The 16,481-nt window shown below is 43.5% G+C and overlaps 1 protein-coding gene across 1 annotated transcript in view; it reads left to right on the top strand.

Annotated features, from left to right (window-relative positions):
* Nucleotides 1-16,023, top strand: part of itga9 (integrin, alpha 9) — a 39,820-nt gene extending 23,797 nt beyond the window's left edge. Inside the window, exons 16-28 of the mRNA XM_088305170.1 lie at nt 2,683-2,835; nt 3,762-3,838; nt 4,691-4,838; nt 7,952-8,038; nt 8,115-8,194; nt 8,391-8,474; nt 8,879-8,987; nt 9,077-9,184; nt 10,541-10,666; nt 10,747-10,866; nt 10,933-11,028; nt 13,064-13,183; nt 13,244-16,023. Of these exons, the coding sequence (XP_088161296.1) occupies nt 2,683-2,835; nt 3,762-3,838; nt 4,691-4,838; nt 7,952-8,038; nt 8,115-8,194; nt 8,391-8,474; nt 8,879-8,987; nt 9,077-9,184; nt 10,541-10,666; nt 10,747-10,866; nt 10,933-11,028; nt 13,064-13,183; nt 13,244-13,342 (1,407 nt within the window). The 3' untranslated portion in view covers nt 13,343-16,023. The remainder of the gene's footprint in view (nt 1-2,682; nt 2,836-3,761; nt 3,839-4,690; nt 4,839-7,951; nt 8,039-8,114; nt 8,195-8,390; nt 8,475-8,878; nt 8,988-9,076; nt 9,185-10,540; nt 10,667-10,746; nt 10,867-10,932; nt 11,029-13,063; nt 13,184-13,243) is intronic.
* Nucleotides 16,024-16,481: the final 458 nt, after the last annotated feature.

The raw sequence follows: 16,481 nt of genomic DNA, 5'->3' as shown, positions 1-16,481 counted from the left end.
CATTCCCAGAAACGTTCTCATCCGACCCCCTGTGGAGTCCTTTCATGTAAGAACGGCCTCTCACAAGATGGCTGTCAACTGTTTCGTGTCAAACACTTAACATGACGTGAGGTAGCGCTTCGGAATTCTTGTGTGTGATGTTTGGGGCGAGGGGGGGGGGGGCTGTTTGTTCCGGGGGTGTGGTGGCAATTGGGAGCATTGATCAACGGATAAGTGAAATATGAAAGACTTGCATCCTATTTGTGAACAGCCTCCAGCACGTCTGATGAGAGCCGGCTGTAAACAAGTCAGCCGGCTTGCGTTTCTTCTGTCAAAATGTCTCAATTTGAGAAATAATACATGTTCGTTCAAAAGAGATTTCAAAGCGCGGTGGTTTAATCGAATGATTATGCGCATTTAGTGGTCCTAAAAGTCACTCCTTCACCAAGACCGCATTTCGAGTCATTATTGCCTCATTCTGTCCTAAACGCTTCGTTCTCATGTGGCTTGTGAAAATGTGCGATAAGCAGCGGGACTTTCGGGGCTCCAGTCCCGAGCAATGAACTCCCGGGAGGGCCGGGGGGGGGTTGGGTTCACACAGGGGCCGTTAGAAGCATGCTGCTTTAATGGCTGCCAGGGTGGAGACTTTTGCAGGCGAGTCGGCCGCCATCTTTCATGTGCTGACTCCAACACCGCCGTCCAACTGAACAGCTTGCAAAGCGCACACAAAACAATCTCTGTCCAATGCGGCGTGAATCTCGTCCGCTGACGGATTGGAGGCTGACCTCTGTCTCTGGCCAGCTGCTTTATTGTTATTGATCAGTAATTCTGAGTGAGTGCACACTGGGTAAGTGACCTAAGATGAATCTGCTTTTGCTCATTTGGTGTCCAACCAAGTCGCCAAAGGGAACTCATGCAAAGACTGAGAGGGGCAAAGAAACTGCTGGAAAATTTGAGACCCAGCGTTGAAATATTCAGAATTGTTGCTGTGACAGATACGCATGTTTTTTAATTGTTACAGTGTGAGCGTAAATGTAGATGAAATTTCATTTTCCTGGGAGGGGAGTCTCTTCACATTTGTAGTGTACATCCCATTTTACGTTTATTTTTATTTATTTAGTTTTTAATTTTACATTTCTCAACTTATTGTCCTTTTAACCATACCGTATTGTACAGACCAAATATTTTTTGTAAAATGTTTTATTTTATCGTCATCACTATTTTCAACATTTGTACTGTGGTATCAAAACATTAAAATACGCTTGATAATTATTCAGACTTAACGTATTTTCCGGACTATAAGCCGCTACTTTTTTCCTTGATTTCGAACCACACGGTGCAGCTTTTTTGTGGATTTTTCTTTCACTGGTTGGTTTATTTTTTATTTTATTTCTTTTTATAATAAAAAATACAGTACATGTAAGAAATGCTACCATCTGTTGATGGCTGGACTTTAATTTTGCTTTAAAATTGAGTGGAACACCAAATTATGTGGCGTCAGAGGCAAAGTTTTCATTGTATGTACAGTATCACAATAATCCAGGCTCAGTCATTACTCAAAGCTCTTTTTTGCACGAGCAACTCAGTGTTGTCGGCAACCAAATAATGAAGTGAGGCCAGGTCTTTATCTGCGTGCTCCACCGCTTCCCAAAAGCCGACCCAAATCTTCTCTTGTCCCGCTTTGATGAGTGCTGTTTCCTGCTCTTACTCTCTGACTGGTGACGAGCTGGGTGGGTTCCGCACTCGTGATGCTCACTGTGTTCAAAGCCCAGACTGGCTGCGTGCCTGTCTGAGGAAAGAGGATGGGTGGGCGGTCAATGGAAAATGTTGTGAAAGTGGGCAAAAGTGAGTGTGCGTGATGCCCGGAAATAAAGGGTGTTTTCATTGTGGATTTTGGCTCGCTGTCGTTAGATTACTGATGAAGCCTCTGCGTGGTTCTGCTGTTGACTTTTGAGACAGTGTGACCTGACCCTCTCCTTTTATATATAACGGGCAAAGGAGATGAAAAGTTTTCCGTATTATTCTGTCATCTAATGAAGATATGAGTTGATCAAATGTAGCTGTATTTTCTTTCTGGCGAACATGTTTCCAAAGCTGATGCCAAATCAAACTGTTCTCTCGTGGTCTCTGATTAAGCCACTGAATGCTCAAGGCACGATCAGGTTAAAAAAAAATGTTTCATGCATTAAGAATGATTCGTCCGGACGTCGTCATCGGTGAAAATTGTCTCGATGAGTTGCGTAAATCACACAATAAAAGCAATTGAGATGATCTTGTTTTGCAAGAATTCACGGCAGCTATTGATGTCCTTTGAAAATCCAATTGCATTTTATTACATCTCCTCGAGTGTTGGATTAGCGTATTTTCCCGACTATAAGACGCTACTTTTTTGAACCATGCGGCTAATACTACGGTGCAGCTTTTCTGTGGATTTTTCTGTCACCAGTAGGGGGCGCGCTATAGTTCATAAAATACGCTAAATATATCTCGATTTTTTTTTTTTTTTTCCTCGTGGGTCTGTTTCGTTTTAATTAGCAAAGTTGTCGCCGTGTTTTAACCATCTGTTTATGTAGCTTTATGTACATTCACAGTACAAAATGGTTCTGTACATGCTGTAAATAACTCATTTTTTTCAACATAGAAAACTGCGGCTTGTATATCTTACTAGCTTGTAACTGCGATTGCTGTTGTTGTTTTTAACAGAAGGATGTGAAGGACGTGTTCACAGCCATCTCGTTTGAGGTGGCGTACAGCCTTGGGAAGCATGTACTCAGTGGACACCAGGAGCGAGACTTGCCTGCTCTCACCCCTGTGCTTCGGTGGAGAAAAGGAAACAAGATCGCAGTGAGAAATGAGGTAAAAGACACTTCCGAACATGGACGTTTTGAGCCAAGTCTTGTTGTGGCTTCTCCAAGCGGTGATGCAAGTGAATTTTTGTTTTTGTGGCCGGAGCAAATTATTACGGTTGCAACCAAATTACAAACAGTTCCAACATCAAAGCTAAACTAATTGAGGATCCAATTTGATGACGGTTCAACAGGCAGCGCCTCAAAAGTGAGCCAAGTGGAGTGCACTACTTGACTGCAACCAGCAGAGGCGCTGTTGTGTCAGCCTCTCAAGGAAAGAACCAAATTCAGATCCAGTTTGCTGGTTAGCAGCTTGCACTGGTCGTGTCGTCCCTTTCGGATACGTCACTACCTGCTGCTGCCTTTCACACACATGCCGTGGGTTCAAGTCTCGGTCAGCGTCCCGGATAAAAATAGCTGACTTGCCTGAGGAAAAACTGTGCCAACCGAATCATGCGAGTGACGTGCTGTGGCAACCCCTGACAGGGAAAAGCCAAACGTCACTTCTTCTTCTGTGGTGGTTACGAGCTTGTTATTGTCCGTGTTAGTTTTTTTTTGTTTTTTGGGGGGGAGTGGAATCCAAGAGACAGATTCATTTATTTTCACTGTCACCACCTCTAACCTGGCCCACATGTTTCCAAGATGAGCTGCACTTCTTGAAAAAAAAGTAGGAAGGATTTATGTCTTTCAACACCCACAAATTCAATTTATCTGAAATGAAGCAACGTTGTAACATTAAACATAAATTCTGATCTGCTGCTCGTAGAATTTCTCAGTATGGATTAGCCTGACCAAAGAAAGATTGATGCCAAAGTTTGCGATCGGGCATAAATAACCTGACCTTCCTGTTGATGAGCGTCCAACAACAACATCAACACAACACTGCCCCCTAGACGCAGGAGGAAGTCATTGCGAACTTTTGTGTTATCTCCTCAGACTTGCTTTGAGAAGAATTGCCTGTCAGACGACTGTGCGGCGGACTTGCGTCTCCATGGGAAGCTGTTGCTGTCTGGGTAAAAACAAAAGCTACTACCTCATTGTTCACGTTCTGTTTTGGACATTTTTGTAACAAGGAGCCATCAGCCTTGTGGGTGTGGGTCCATGACGCATGCTTGGAGGGCGTCCATATGTTTATCCATGCACAGGGAGTTCCCTCTCTTTTTATGGCGTATGAACACTCGCTGACAATTTTCTTTTTGTTTTTTTTTTAAACTAAACTCCAGTCCAGTTTATTCATGAAGCAGATCATTAGCATACTTTAGTCTTAGAGCTCTTGCTAGCTTCTATTCAGATGTTCTTTTTTTTTTTTTTGTCATTTATATTATTTATGTAGCTGTGGAAAAATGTTCCCGATGCTCAGACAGATGTTTTCTGACTTTCATCCTCTCTCTTTTACATAAGTGGAAACCACCTGTTGGCATGCAAGACGATTAGACACCTCCACGTACTGCAGCCTTCCAAAACGTTGGCGACTTGGATTCATTTTACTGTTGTGTGACTTGAGTTAGCAACAGTGTGTGTCATAACTCATTTACTGCCATTGACGGCTAAAGATGTCAAATATTTTTTTTTTTTTACTTGGCTGGCAGTGAATGAGTTAAATTTTGTGCTCCAAAAACTGGCATGGAATTAACAATATTAGGTTAGGAAAAACAGTCATTGGACACAACATTAGATATAAATCTGGAGTTTAATACAGAAGATTAATCAAAAAATTCTTTGCAATTTCCTAAAACTCTTTCTCTGTCAAGAGTTTGTTTGTTGAGGTTGTTTTTTTGTTTTTTTTTGCAAGACTGAGCGAGATTGTTTGTTGTTTGGGCAACAGATTCATTGGCTTCGATTTTTTTTCTTTGTGTTTCAATCAGGGCACACATCGGGCCCCATTTGGCACTGGGTGGAGTACGAAACGTCTCGTTGAACTTGACCATCTCAAACGCCGGAGACGACGCCTACGACACCAACGTCTATCTCAACTTCTCGCGAGAGGTTTTCTATATCAACTTCTGGCAAAAGGTGAGTTCCTTGCCTTGCGGGCAGTTGTCCATATCAAATATATACTTTATACTGTTCCCCCTTCTACTATTTACCTCTCGGGTTCAAATTTATACAATAAAATTAAGCTAAATAGTAGGAGAGAAAATGCAGAAGTTCCCACGTGGGCACATGCTTCAAATTCCCACGGTGCTTCTTGGCAATATCATCGTATAAAAGATTATTGATTAAAGCGATTCTGCTTGATGGAAATTCATCATGATGTCACCTTCACAATCAAATTCAAGCCACCGCCACCTCCTTCGATACCTGGAGGAGCGATTTTCTTCAAAGCAAATGGATTTCACAGTGGCAACATCTGCCTCCGCTCACGCCAGAGGGAAGAGGAAGCAAGCAAGTTTACTCCGGCTCAACGAGACGCCCCATCAGTTTGCTTTTTAGACCAAATCCTGTCGGCAGGCTCACTTCAGAACCAAGCGACGGATGAAAGCTCACATTCAATGATAGAGAATAACGATTAAGATGAAGTTAAATGTCAGTGGAGCCTGAGATATAGGTGAGTGTTATTCGAGTGCCCGAGTTCATTTAATGTCCCCTGCTGACGTCATTTATCGAGTTGCCAGGAGTCTCAGAGCCTCATTTGGTGCAAGAACCTGATCGTTCGGGTGACCTGCCGCACAGAGGAGAGTGGAAACTAACTTTATGAAGAGGCGACAAGCAATCCTTTGACCCAATTTAATGCTCTTAAAGACATTTCTAATTACTGCCGGAGAAAACCAAAGTGTTGATACGCGCTCTATTTATGCAAAGCTGAGGCCAACTCTCAGTCCTCTCCAGAGGCAATTCTCTCCAGTAAACCCAGCATGAACTTGTCTGCGCCCCAGATTGAGGAGTGAGGGGTCTTAGCTGGCTGTTGTTCTTGCAACGTAAGCTGTCAGAAAGCTTTGGAAGTCAATCGCTTGCTGAGACTCCTGTCGAGCTGCAGCAGCCTCACAGCTTCCGTTTTTGTTCATTCTTTCTTTTTATACAAAAAGAAAAAAAAAATTCATTTTATACAATTGTCCTCTTGCATTAACTTCTAGATGCATTTTTAGATCTATGAGCCAGTTTATTTCATAAAAAAAAAAGGTGTATTGTATTGTATTGTAAGACTTGAAGGTAAATTGTGAGATGCACGTTTTTGTTGTACAGCAATTTGTGCTCATTATTCGAAGCCATGTGCACTTTCATTTCTAATCACACAACTGCAGGGTTGTAGAACTCCTGAACCTGACATGGATTTAAGAAATTTCTAAACGAGCAAACATGCCAAAAGACCAAAATGTCTAACAAATAGTAATTTGACTCCATGACACGAGATGTTCACGTAAACGACATGTAAATCCAAATGTGTGTGTATACATACCGAGGCTGGAGTGATGGCCAAAAAAAACAGCACCACCTGTGAACTGTCATCCTGATGTGTTTCGTCCATTCGAAGTTTGGGATGACACTAAAGAACACTAAACAGTCCCAAAGCCATTTGTGAGTGCGTGGCGTATGTTTTCATGTGAGCCCCGAGAAAGTAAGCATGCGACAGAACGTGAAGAAGTGCTCCACAAACAATCTTGTGGTTGTTCTCCCCATGGAGGCACCTCACGCCATGTCCGTGTTCTGCTCTTGCTCAAGGACTGCCAGGTGGGTGATGGTTAAACAGGCCGTCTTCCCTCGCGCACTGCATGTGCAACCGCACGGGATGGGCGGTGCTTGCACAGAGGAAATTCCGTCATTGCCACTTGCGCTCGGTACCGAGTGATTCAGTTGAGTTCATGACGCTGAGGTGCCGTGCCACACCGTGCTGAATCAGCAGAACCGAAGTCAGCATCATACAAATATGTCACCAGTGTCTGCCCTTGCAGCTCATTTCCTTCTCATTTTTGGAAGGGTTTCCAACAGGCTTCTTCAAACTTGGCAGCAACATGCATTCAGACTTCCTCCAAGGTTGACCCCCCGCAGAATGTTCCAGGAGGGCCAGTCTGCCTTTTTCCACTTGTGATTTTCTGCCCCTCGTCCGTGCTCCCACAACACGGGCTCGGCCAAAAGCCTCTCAATGAACCTTTGGCGAACAGAATCCTTACTGCTCGAAGGGTCAGGGCCTGAATGTTTAGACAGTGCAGCCGGTGGAGCTCCAGATTGTTTAGACAAGCTTCCAAACACACAGCCTGGAGCTTGGCCAACTTACCCACCCGCTGAGATTAGTATATATGCGTGTGTGTGCACGCCATCTCTGCTTTGCACACTCTTTGTACGATGTAGATCTTGTATAAAATGAAATAATTCGTAAGAATATACACCAGCCACAACATTCCGATCGCTCGTTCGACCTCTCCAATCTCTCATACACTATTTGACGATTTTATTATGTCCGCCACACAGTTGTGGGATGAGGTTTGAATCTCAAATGAGGTCTTCCTGTGTGAAGAAACAAAACCAAAAAGATGGCTGACAGTGCTGCCTCTTGATTGGACCGCTTTGGTGGCATCTCCGTGCATCACTTTGACATTGTCGAGTGTTTCCTTGGAAATCGGGAGTGCCGCAGGGCTCCACTGTCATCCCACTGCTTCTTAGCACCAAAATGAACATAAAAAGTCATTCAAACGAGTCTGCATGATCTCCCAATTCTTCCGTGGGTTTTCTTGCGGTACTCGAATACATTGACATGAACACATTTTGGACAACTCGAGTGTTCCATCTTTATGGGAAGGGGGATGGGAGGCCATTTTATGTCTTTGGTGCTCAATGCGAGGTCCATTAACCTGACCTCACCAAACACCTTTGAGGTGAACCAAAACGAGACATTTTGAGCAGTCCATCGCTCTGACAAATGTTGTTGCAAATGAATGGGTGAAAATGATCACCTGAGCAAATCACCAAATTTGTAGAAAGTCTTGCCAGTTTGTTGGCAGCGCAATGTGCAGGAGGAGCAACACTATTGTTTGTCTGCCACTGAAAAACGTCACCTCTTATCAGAAGCGATTGCTCTGTCATGATTAGATTCTCGTCTTTGAAATGGCTTCCTTTTTACAATTCCCATGTCAGCGACTCTGTCTCCAGTCCGTCTGGCTCCCCGACTACTCCTATCTCTCTTTTTTCAGGAAGAGATGGGCATTTCCTGCGAACTCGTCGACTTTGACTTCCTCCGATGCAGCGTGGGATTTCCCTTCATGAGAGCACAGACAAAAGTGAGCAAGTTGTGATGAAGTATTTGAAAACGTTTCAAGACAGTCGGAAACTGAATTGTCTTTGCTTTTCTTTTAGTATCATTTTGCAGTCCTCTTTGACACCAGTCAGATTTCGGGGGAAAATGACACTTTGCAGTTCTTGGTGCAAGCAAAGAGGTATGTTCATTTCATCGGGTACGGCTCCAAAATCGTGCTCATATATGAGCTGTCAAACTAATAGAAGCACTTCTTTAGTATGATCGCGCCAAACTACAATTGCTAGCCTGTGTGTCTACCGTCAAGTTTTATCTTGCATGCATGTTAAAAATGTGTTCAAAATCATTTATCTGAACCGCTTCTTTGTTTGTTTTAGTGCCAATCCGGAGCACAAACTCTCTGACAATATTTTGGATCTGTCAATCCCGCTGATTCATGAGACTGACACAACAATTTCAGGGTAAGAAATAAAAATAAATCAATTAACTAAAAAACACGCACACGAATACCTTAAACGTGCGTGGAACGGTCTATGTGGCTGGTGTGCCTGCTCGCCGGCTCTCGGGAAATAAGGGAGTACTGTTGTCACACTGGACGAGCACATGAACATGAAAGGCCTCATCTCCGAATGTTTTATCACCGGGCGAAAGGGAGCGAGATGTAAAACAGACTGGATCCGCCACGACTTTGACATCTGATAAGGCTCGCTGTCTCTGTTGTCTGCGCCGCGAAGGGAGGCATCAGAGCGCATCTGGCTCTTATCTCAACGACTCCAGTATGCAAGGATGCTCCTAGAGAGCTAACATTGATATAAATCATACACTTAAAAAAAAATGTCCACATCATTTTGCCTGCGTTCTGCAGTGTGGTGACACCAAACTCGTTTGTGTATGGAAACTCCATCGACGCCTCGCGCTTCGTCCAGCTCGAAGACATGGAGTGCAGCTTCCAGCCGCTCAATGTGACTTTCCAGGTATCGCCAGCGCAGTCGCCACATTCCGTCATCTGTATTTATTTAGCCTCCCGTGTGTGTTCATGTCTTTTCTCCTCGATGCGTTCCAGGTGATAAATAACGGGCCCAGCCGGCTGCCGGGCTCCACTGTGGACATCAGGATACCCAACCGGCTGGCTGGCAACGGAGCCGATATGTTCCACATTGTTGACACGCAGGTGGATGGCGACACTGATTGAATTTCCAGAAGCAGAGCATCGACCGTTTGTTTATTCACCTGCAGGCGGCCACATCTTGCGCGCATTTATCCAATTCAATGTCTGTCTGACATCTTGCGGTGCGAGGCGAAAAGTCAAGCGGTTGATGTTGCTACTGACGCTAGACAATCATTTGGTTTCACAACATCTTGCGTTTAGTGAAAGGAACACTATATTCCCAGTTGGTTTGGATATTTTCTTAACCCTTACGTTGGCCCTTTCATTGAGGTAGCTCATGGGGGAGCTCAAGCTGTTAATTGTATTTACTCCGAATGGGCGGACGGGGTTGACTATATCCCACCCTCCGTGAGCCCATCTGGAATCACTTTGAAGGGATCAGACGGCTTGCACGGAATGGGAATGGGACACCTGTGGAGTAGGCTACTGCACCATCCCATCCTTGCTTGGGACCACATTTCAAAATGGTCACCTGAGGGACACCAAACAGTTGCACACTTGCAGATTCCTATTTTTTTTTTTTTTTAAATGCATTTGTTTGTTTTGATTATGACATTTCACTTTCTTGGCTGCTGCTCCATATGTTGTACATTTTCCATGCAAATCCCTCAATCTTGCTTATTTGACATGTAAATACCGTTTTCCCGAGGAAGAATCCAGCAGGTTTAGGGCCGATGAGTCATCACAGCAGCGATGGCAGGATGAAGGCAGCACATGAGAAAGTGCGGTAGTAAAATGTGCGGTCCGGCGTGCTGGGTGGCAGCAGAGCACACAGGAAGTTTGAAAAAAAAACAAAAAACGCTCATTCATACACTATATGCTTGATTTTCCATACAAGCGTCCAACCTCCGGTGCTTTGATTGTGGAAGTTTTTTTTTTTTTTTTAAAGCCTGGAGAGTCTGCCTCATTTGTTATTAAGTCACCTTGCGATTTCTTGATTAGTGGTTGAATTTCAGAGGTTCACCTGCAGTCTGACGAGAGGGGCAAAGGAGAAGTGTTCCCTTGGGGGGGGGGCTGAGCTGTGAAGCAGCTACCTCTAAATAATAATATTCCCTTTATTAGTCCCACAATGGGGAAATTCGAGATTCGAACCCAGGCCTCCTGGGGAGACTGGGTCCTGAACGCGGCGCCTTAGACCACTCGTCCATCCTGGCAGCGCCATATGACCCTAAGTTTAGGAGGGGTACAACTTCTCGTTTGGGAAAGTGTCCTGTCTTCCCTGAATGGGATTGTTTTAGGTCACAAAAACTTTTGTTGGACAATTTTTGCAACTTTATCATTCATTGTGATTTGTTTCCTTCAAAACTTGCATTCATTTGCTGTTGTGATGCTTCAATAAGGAAACCTTTTTTTTTTCAGGTGGCCGACAACCGTGGAAACTGCACCCCACATCGGAACCCGACACCTTGCACCATCCCCCAAGACCGAGAGAGCATCTTCCACACTATATTTGCCTTTTTCACCAAATCGGGTCGCAAAGTCTTGGTAAGGACGCTCCGGGCTCACGTTTGCCTGGCGGCCATCTTGTTGTCGGTTCAACACGTTTCGTCTACGATCTGTGTCAGGACTGTGACCGACCGGGAAGAGCGTGCATGACCATCTCGTGTAGTCTGGGGCCGCAGCTGAAAGAAGAAGCTTTGAATATCGATATCAAGCTCTTACTCAATACGGAAATTCTGAAGACGGTAAGAAAAGTTTGTCAGTCGCGAGCAAGTTGATGCGACCTTAATGCAATTTTGTTATTTCTGCAGGATTCTTCCTCCATGATTCAATTTGTGACGCGAGGCCATGTGCAAGTCAACGACAGGACGGTGGAGGTTCCCAAAGGCCTGCCAGAAGACATCTCTGTGAGTACAAACATATTCTACATGCACATCATTTTTTTTTTTTTTTTTCTCTGGGGTGGGAGATTTGTTCTGCAAAGCGTGCAGAAGAGGCTGATGTGAAAATGTGTTTGTTTAAACTCCAATAAGAAGTGTTCACAGTGAGGTTTGTGGCTTGGGAGCTCTCGGAGATGCATACCTTAAAACCTCACTAAAAATAAACATAAGTTCATGTTATGGGAAATGTTTTAAGCAAATTGTCCTTTGGAGTAGCAACCAGCCCAGCTAGAATGCTAACGTGGACGAGCGCTATACAAAATGGATGGTTAGACCTTTTGAATTGATCATCCTCATATCGTTTGTATTTTTTTTTTTTTAGTAATTACGCAATCATTAGCGTGAAGGTGCTTCTTGAGACTTTTTTTTAATTTCTGCTGACGACTTCCACGTGAAAATATGTCACATTACGCTTTGCTGTCAGTCGGTCATGTGTCTAATGGGGGCCTCAGGTGCGGACAAGGACAATCGCCCCCCCCCCCCCCCCCCCCCCCATAGTTGGGTGCTGATTGAATGGCTCAGAAGATCCGTCATGATTAAATTGAGCACCCGGGATGCTCTAGGTCGCAGCTCTCAAATGATTACGTTAGTGACCAAGCTGCCGGCTCGCTGACCCGGACCTCCAGATGTGCTTCCCCCCGCCCCACCCCACCCCACCCCGCTCACCATCCACCAACATCAAATACTAAACACTCACACACACTCCAAAGTCTGATTTGTGGTCCCAGGTTGCATGACTTGCAGCCGACCAGCAAGCTGGCTTTCTCGTCACTCATTTGATGAAAACACACCGACATAAATCCACCATTTATGAACTTTTGATGGGACCTCGCATTCCCACAATGAACAGATTGCAGGTCGCAAAAACAGCAGCGAGCAAAAGCGCTTTCATCTGGCCATGCCGTTGTCGAATTCTCGCAGCATGACTTGAGCCAAGGTGTTAACGTGAGAAACTATTCAAGAGCGAGATTATCTTCATTTTGTGTTCTCTCGCCATGCACGCCACATTTGACTTTTCAAAAGCCGGGCGGCACTTCAGAGCAAAGCAGCTGCATTTACGATGACGTCGTGCCTCTCGTGTACTTGTGGAGCGCTCCTGCCAACCGGCAAAGCGGACAAAATGGATCAAATTTGCATTTGTCCGAGATCATTTTTGCATAAATAAATAAATGCATCTCATGATCCTAAATTTGATGATCTCATGCCAGTACAAATTCAGGCTTTGAGTTGTTTCAGAAGAATTCTCTTTTCATCCAAACTAATGCAATAAAAATACATGAAGGCAAACAAAGTATTCATGTTGGAAATGATTTGCGCACACAAATATCAAATAACTTTATTCCCAAAGCAAAAATGTGAATCTAACTGTGGTGGAAATCCAAGTAATTGTGACAAAGTTAACCAAAACTCAAAGTGCTTGTGAGGGCTTGCTTATCAAATCTCGTGTGGTGACATCTTGCAGTTTGAATTCATTTAAGAAATCTGGCCTTGCTGACAATGATGGATGAGCCAAGAGGTGAACGTTCAGGGAAGCAACCCAAACCTGATCTGAGCTGTAAAGAAAAATGAATTATGATATGTGGAGACTCTAAATTTAAAAAAAGGGAGTGCATGATTGATGATGACCGTGCACCGCCCTTAACATGTGAAGAAAACGTCAATAAAGAAAAAATGATCATCAAGTCACTGATCTTTTCCCCAAAAAGTTTGTTTTGTGCTTTGTTTTTGTCCAAATTTTGCGTGAAAGCAAACCATATTCCACTTCTGATTATAAAAAAAGGAAAAAATGTACAAATAAGATAGAGTCTAATCTTTTCATCTGGTCGTTTCTGTGTTTACATTTTTATAAAACACAATATTTTATGAGCCATGAAAAATCCGTCTGAATTTTCTAAACTGGCTGGCACTCGGTGGGTTCGCTCTTTTTTTTTATGTTTTTTTTTTATGGCCGGCATTGAAAGAGTTAACAAACGTGACCTTCAGTGTGTACGCGTGTTTCCAGCTGATCTTCGAGGCGCTGCACAGTCAGGAGCCCCGAGGCTACGTGGTGGGCTGGATCATCGCCATCAGTCTGCTGGTGGGGATCCTCATCTTCTTGCTCCTCGCTGTGCTGCTGTGGAAGGTAAACGCACTCGCGCTTGTCCTTTTCAATCCAAAAATTAACATTTGTTGTTTGGGACAGATGGGCTTCTTCCGTCGGCGGTATCGCGAGATCATCGAGGCCGAGCGCAACAGGAAGGACAGCGATGATAGCTGGGACTGGATGGAAAAGAACCACTGAGACTCGTGCTGGCGATGGCGATGGTGGTGGTGGTGGGGGTCCCCGTGGCGCCAAAGAGATTTTGGGATCGGGTCAGGAACAATCCTACGGCACGGGTCTCCTTCGCAGCCCTGCCGCCCTGGTGGCACTCGGCCCATCAAGCCTTCCATATGTGGAAGAAGAAGAATATTCTCCATATTTTCTGGAGACTTGATATGTTTTGGAGGGGGGGGGGGGAGGAATTCCAGGAAGTTGCGAGGTGACAGCGTGGCCTGCCAGAGGACGATGAATTACGATAACTTCCAGCTGGTGGCGTGGAGCAGCCGGTTGAAAGTCCGGATGTGGATACCGGTGGACAACAAAAAACTCAGGGCTGTTACATAGCAACTTTATTTTTGTACACTTTAAGCCATATTGTGCAAAAAGTGGTCTTGGGGAGGAGGCGGGGCCATTATGTCTGTCGTATGTTTTCCTAGAAGCACTGATATCTGATCTGCCTGGATGCCTCAGCGACAGAGTATATCCTGCCCAGAACAGATTGGACGCGTCCCTAATATCGAGACGGGACGATTGTGTCCTCGCTTTGATCATCATTGAAAGTTATTTTTGTCTTTGAGACACAAAAACACGCGCACATGGTTTAAAACACTGTAGCCTCTGCCGCTGTCTGCACAGTTGGCCCAAAGTGCAGTGAATGTGCCGGCTGAGGTCGTTAGAGATATGAACACTTTATAGCTCTTGCTTTGTGTGTGCGGACAGCGTTGGATCGCTTCCCGTTCAGTGACGGCGTCTGTATGTGCCCTGGGACCGCTTTCGGGTGTCGTCCGCCATTCGCCCAAAGTCAGCTGGAAGAGGCTCAAGCAAGGCGGCCCTGTACAGCAGAGGTGGGCAAACTTTTGGATGGGCGGGCCACAATCGGTGCTAAAATTTGACAGAGGGGCCGGACCAGGTGCAGATGGATGGAGTGTTTTGGTCACCTCGCCTCATTGGAGAAAAAAAATATTTAATTTTCAATGAAAGTGAACAAAAGCATAACAACAAAATATGCCTTTGACACACCACAGTATTTAGAAAATAAAACATTAACAAGGTTTATTCATTTCATTTTTTTCAAGTTCGGCGGGCCGGATTAAAACATTTAACGGGCCACATGTGGCCCCCGGGCCGTAGTTTACCCACGCCTGCTGTACAGGGTTTTTGCTGACATTTATTGAGCCAACGCACATTTTTTTTTTTTTTACAGTCATCTCGAATGGCATGAACATTTCGGTGATGTTTCAGATGAAGGATTCTTGCTTTAAGTGTAATGTGTTCATTTTTGACCAAATCATCAAAATGACCGACCCCAAAATTAGTGAATAAACTCACTGGCCACAACATTAGGCACACTTGTTTGTTCTCATTTCAGCTGCTGCAATGGAACCTCCAAATTCTGCGACTTTTGGGACGTTCGACTTTGAATGTTTGGCTGTATTCAAAATTCCTGCCTCATATTTATTCAGAACAACCCACTTTTGCTTCACAGTGTTATCCCGAGAGGTGTTTTCTAAAATTATGATTGTCTTATTTTTGTTGGATGCGGGGCCAAATCTCTACACACAGCTGTCAGTGTGATATAATGCAAGCTTCAACCACAATAACAAACAATTTTGTTTTTTTTTCCGATGGATTAGATTGCGCTGATGTACCTAATGTTGTGTCCAATACATCCTAATGCATCATATTCTAAATTCTCAATGAAATGTTTGACTTGCTCTCATGAGATAAGATGATGTTTTGATTTATGTGTGGGGCCAAATCGACGACAGCTGCGAGTATTAAGTTGACAATGATGTTAAAATATACTCTTATAGTTCCAGTACCGAATGGAGACTGGAGTAAGAAACGTGAGCTGCCAGATGTATGTGTGGGATTGGACCCCCTCGAGGGTCTGTACTGCAGTGTGAGTCATCTTCTAAAAATAGGCTATACAAAATCTTTACACATAAATGAACTTTTTGGACCTTATTGCAAGAATCTCATGAGGAAACCGTCAGCTAATCGCATAATTGCCGAGATTCCACCTTTGCCGCTGACCTGGATGATGGAGAATCCAAACAGATGTAAAGAAAACATCTTTTAGCAAATGCATCAATGTGACTTAGTGCAGAATACAGTTAAAAGAAATGTAAATAAATGTCCCCCAAAATGTTACATTTTAAGCATTTTAAACATTTGAAGATCTCCAGTGCAAACCTAAATATGTAACTCTTGTCTTCCCAAAATATTTTAATGCTATTTTCACATGTTTATTACTCATTTTGTGTGTTTGGATGAAATGATTTGGGGAAATCAAACGTGCAATGATCAATGTGTATATTTCCATGTAATTCACACTTTCTCCAAGGCTTGAGAGGCTCACTAAGATTTTTTTTTTTTTTTATGTTAGCAATGAATTCCACTGGCATGATATCATATACTGTCACATCTTCAGTCATCTTCATTGATCTTTCAAGCCTAAATGCAGATAAAAGCGACACTTGACGTTTCAACAATTTGAACTGTGATGGAAATAATTTGGGTCACACTTTTGGGGAGTTTGTTTTCAATATACTACTGTCACGGATTATCATTTCCATTATAGAGTGTTGGCTGTTTTAATAATGGTGTTGAAGTTGTATATTTAACTCGTGATAAATCATTTTAGAGTGGGGAAAAATGAATCTTGTTTTCGTGAAGTTTATTGATTGTGTCTGGCGCCCTCTACTGGTGATTGAGCTCCAAACGAATTAACAACACACCACTAGAACATTTGATACCATATACGTCAAATCTTCCAAAAACCACAACGTTGATAAGCTTTTTTAAATAGGTACTTGCAAGCAAACTGTTTTAACAGAAATAGTCTTTAATTTCCTTTTTTATGGGTCAAAACTGTAGGCCTGTTAAATTGATTAAATATATAACTCTATACAATATAAACATGAAGTCGATTAAACAATAATTTGAAGCAGTAATAGTGTCAACAGTAAAAATAAGTAAATAATTTCAGCCTATTTTCTTTTAGACTAAATTATGTCATATTTTTTTTAACTGTATGTAAATGTTTAACCAAGTAACTTAAAACAACGGGATGTACTTAAAATTAAAATCAAATTAATAAAATCTGAATTTTTTTCCA

Source organism: Idiotropiscis lumnitzeri, chromosome 9, assembly GCF_059441095.1.
Source record: "Idiotropiscis lumnitzeri isolate Australia: NSW breed Sydney's pygmy pipehorse chromosome 9, RoL_Ilum_1.0, whole genome shotgun sequence".
NCBI lineage: Eukaryota > Metazoa > Chordata > Actinopteri > Syngnathiformes > Syngnathidae > Idiotropiscis > Idiotropiscis lumnitzeri.
Note: the sequence above shows the minus strand (reverse complement) of the source record. Positions and strands in the feature narration are given on the sequence as shown.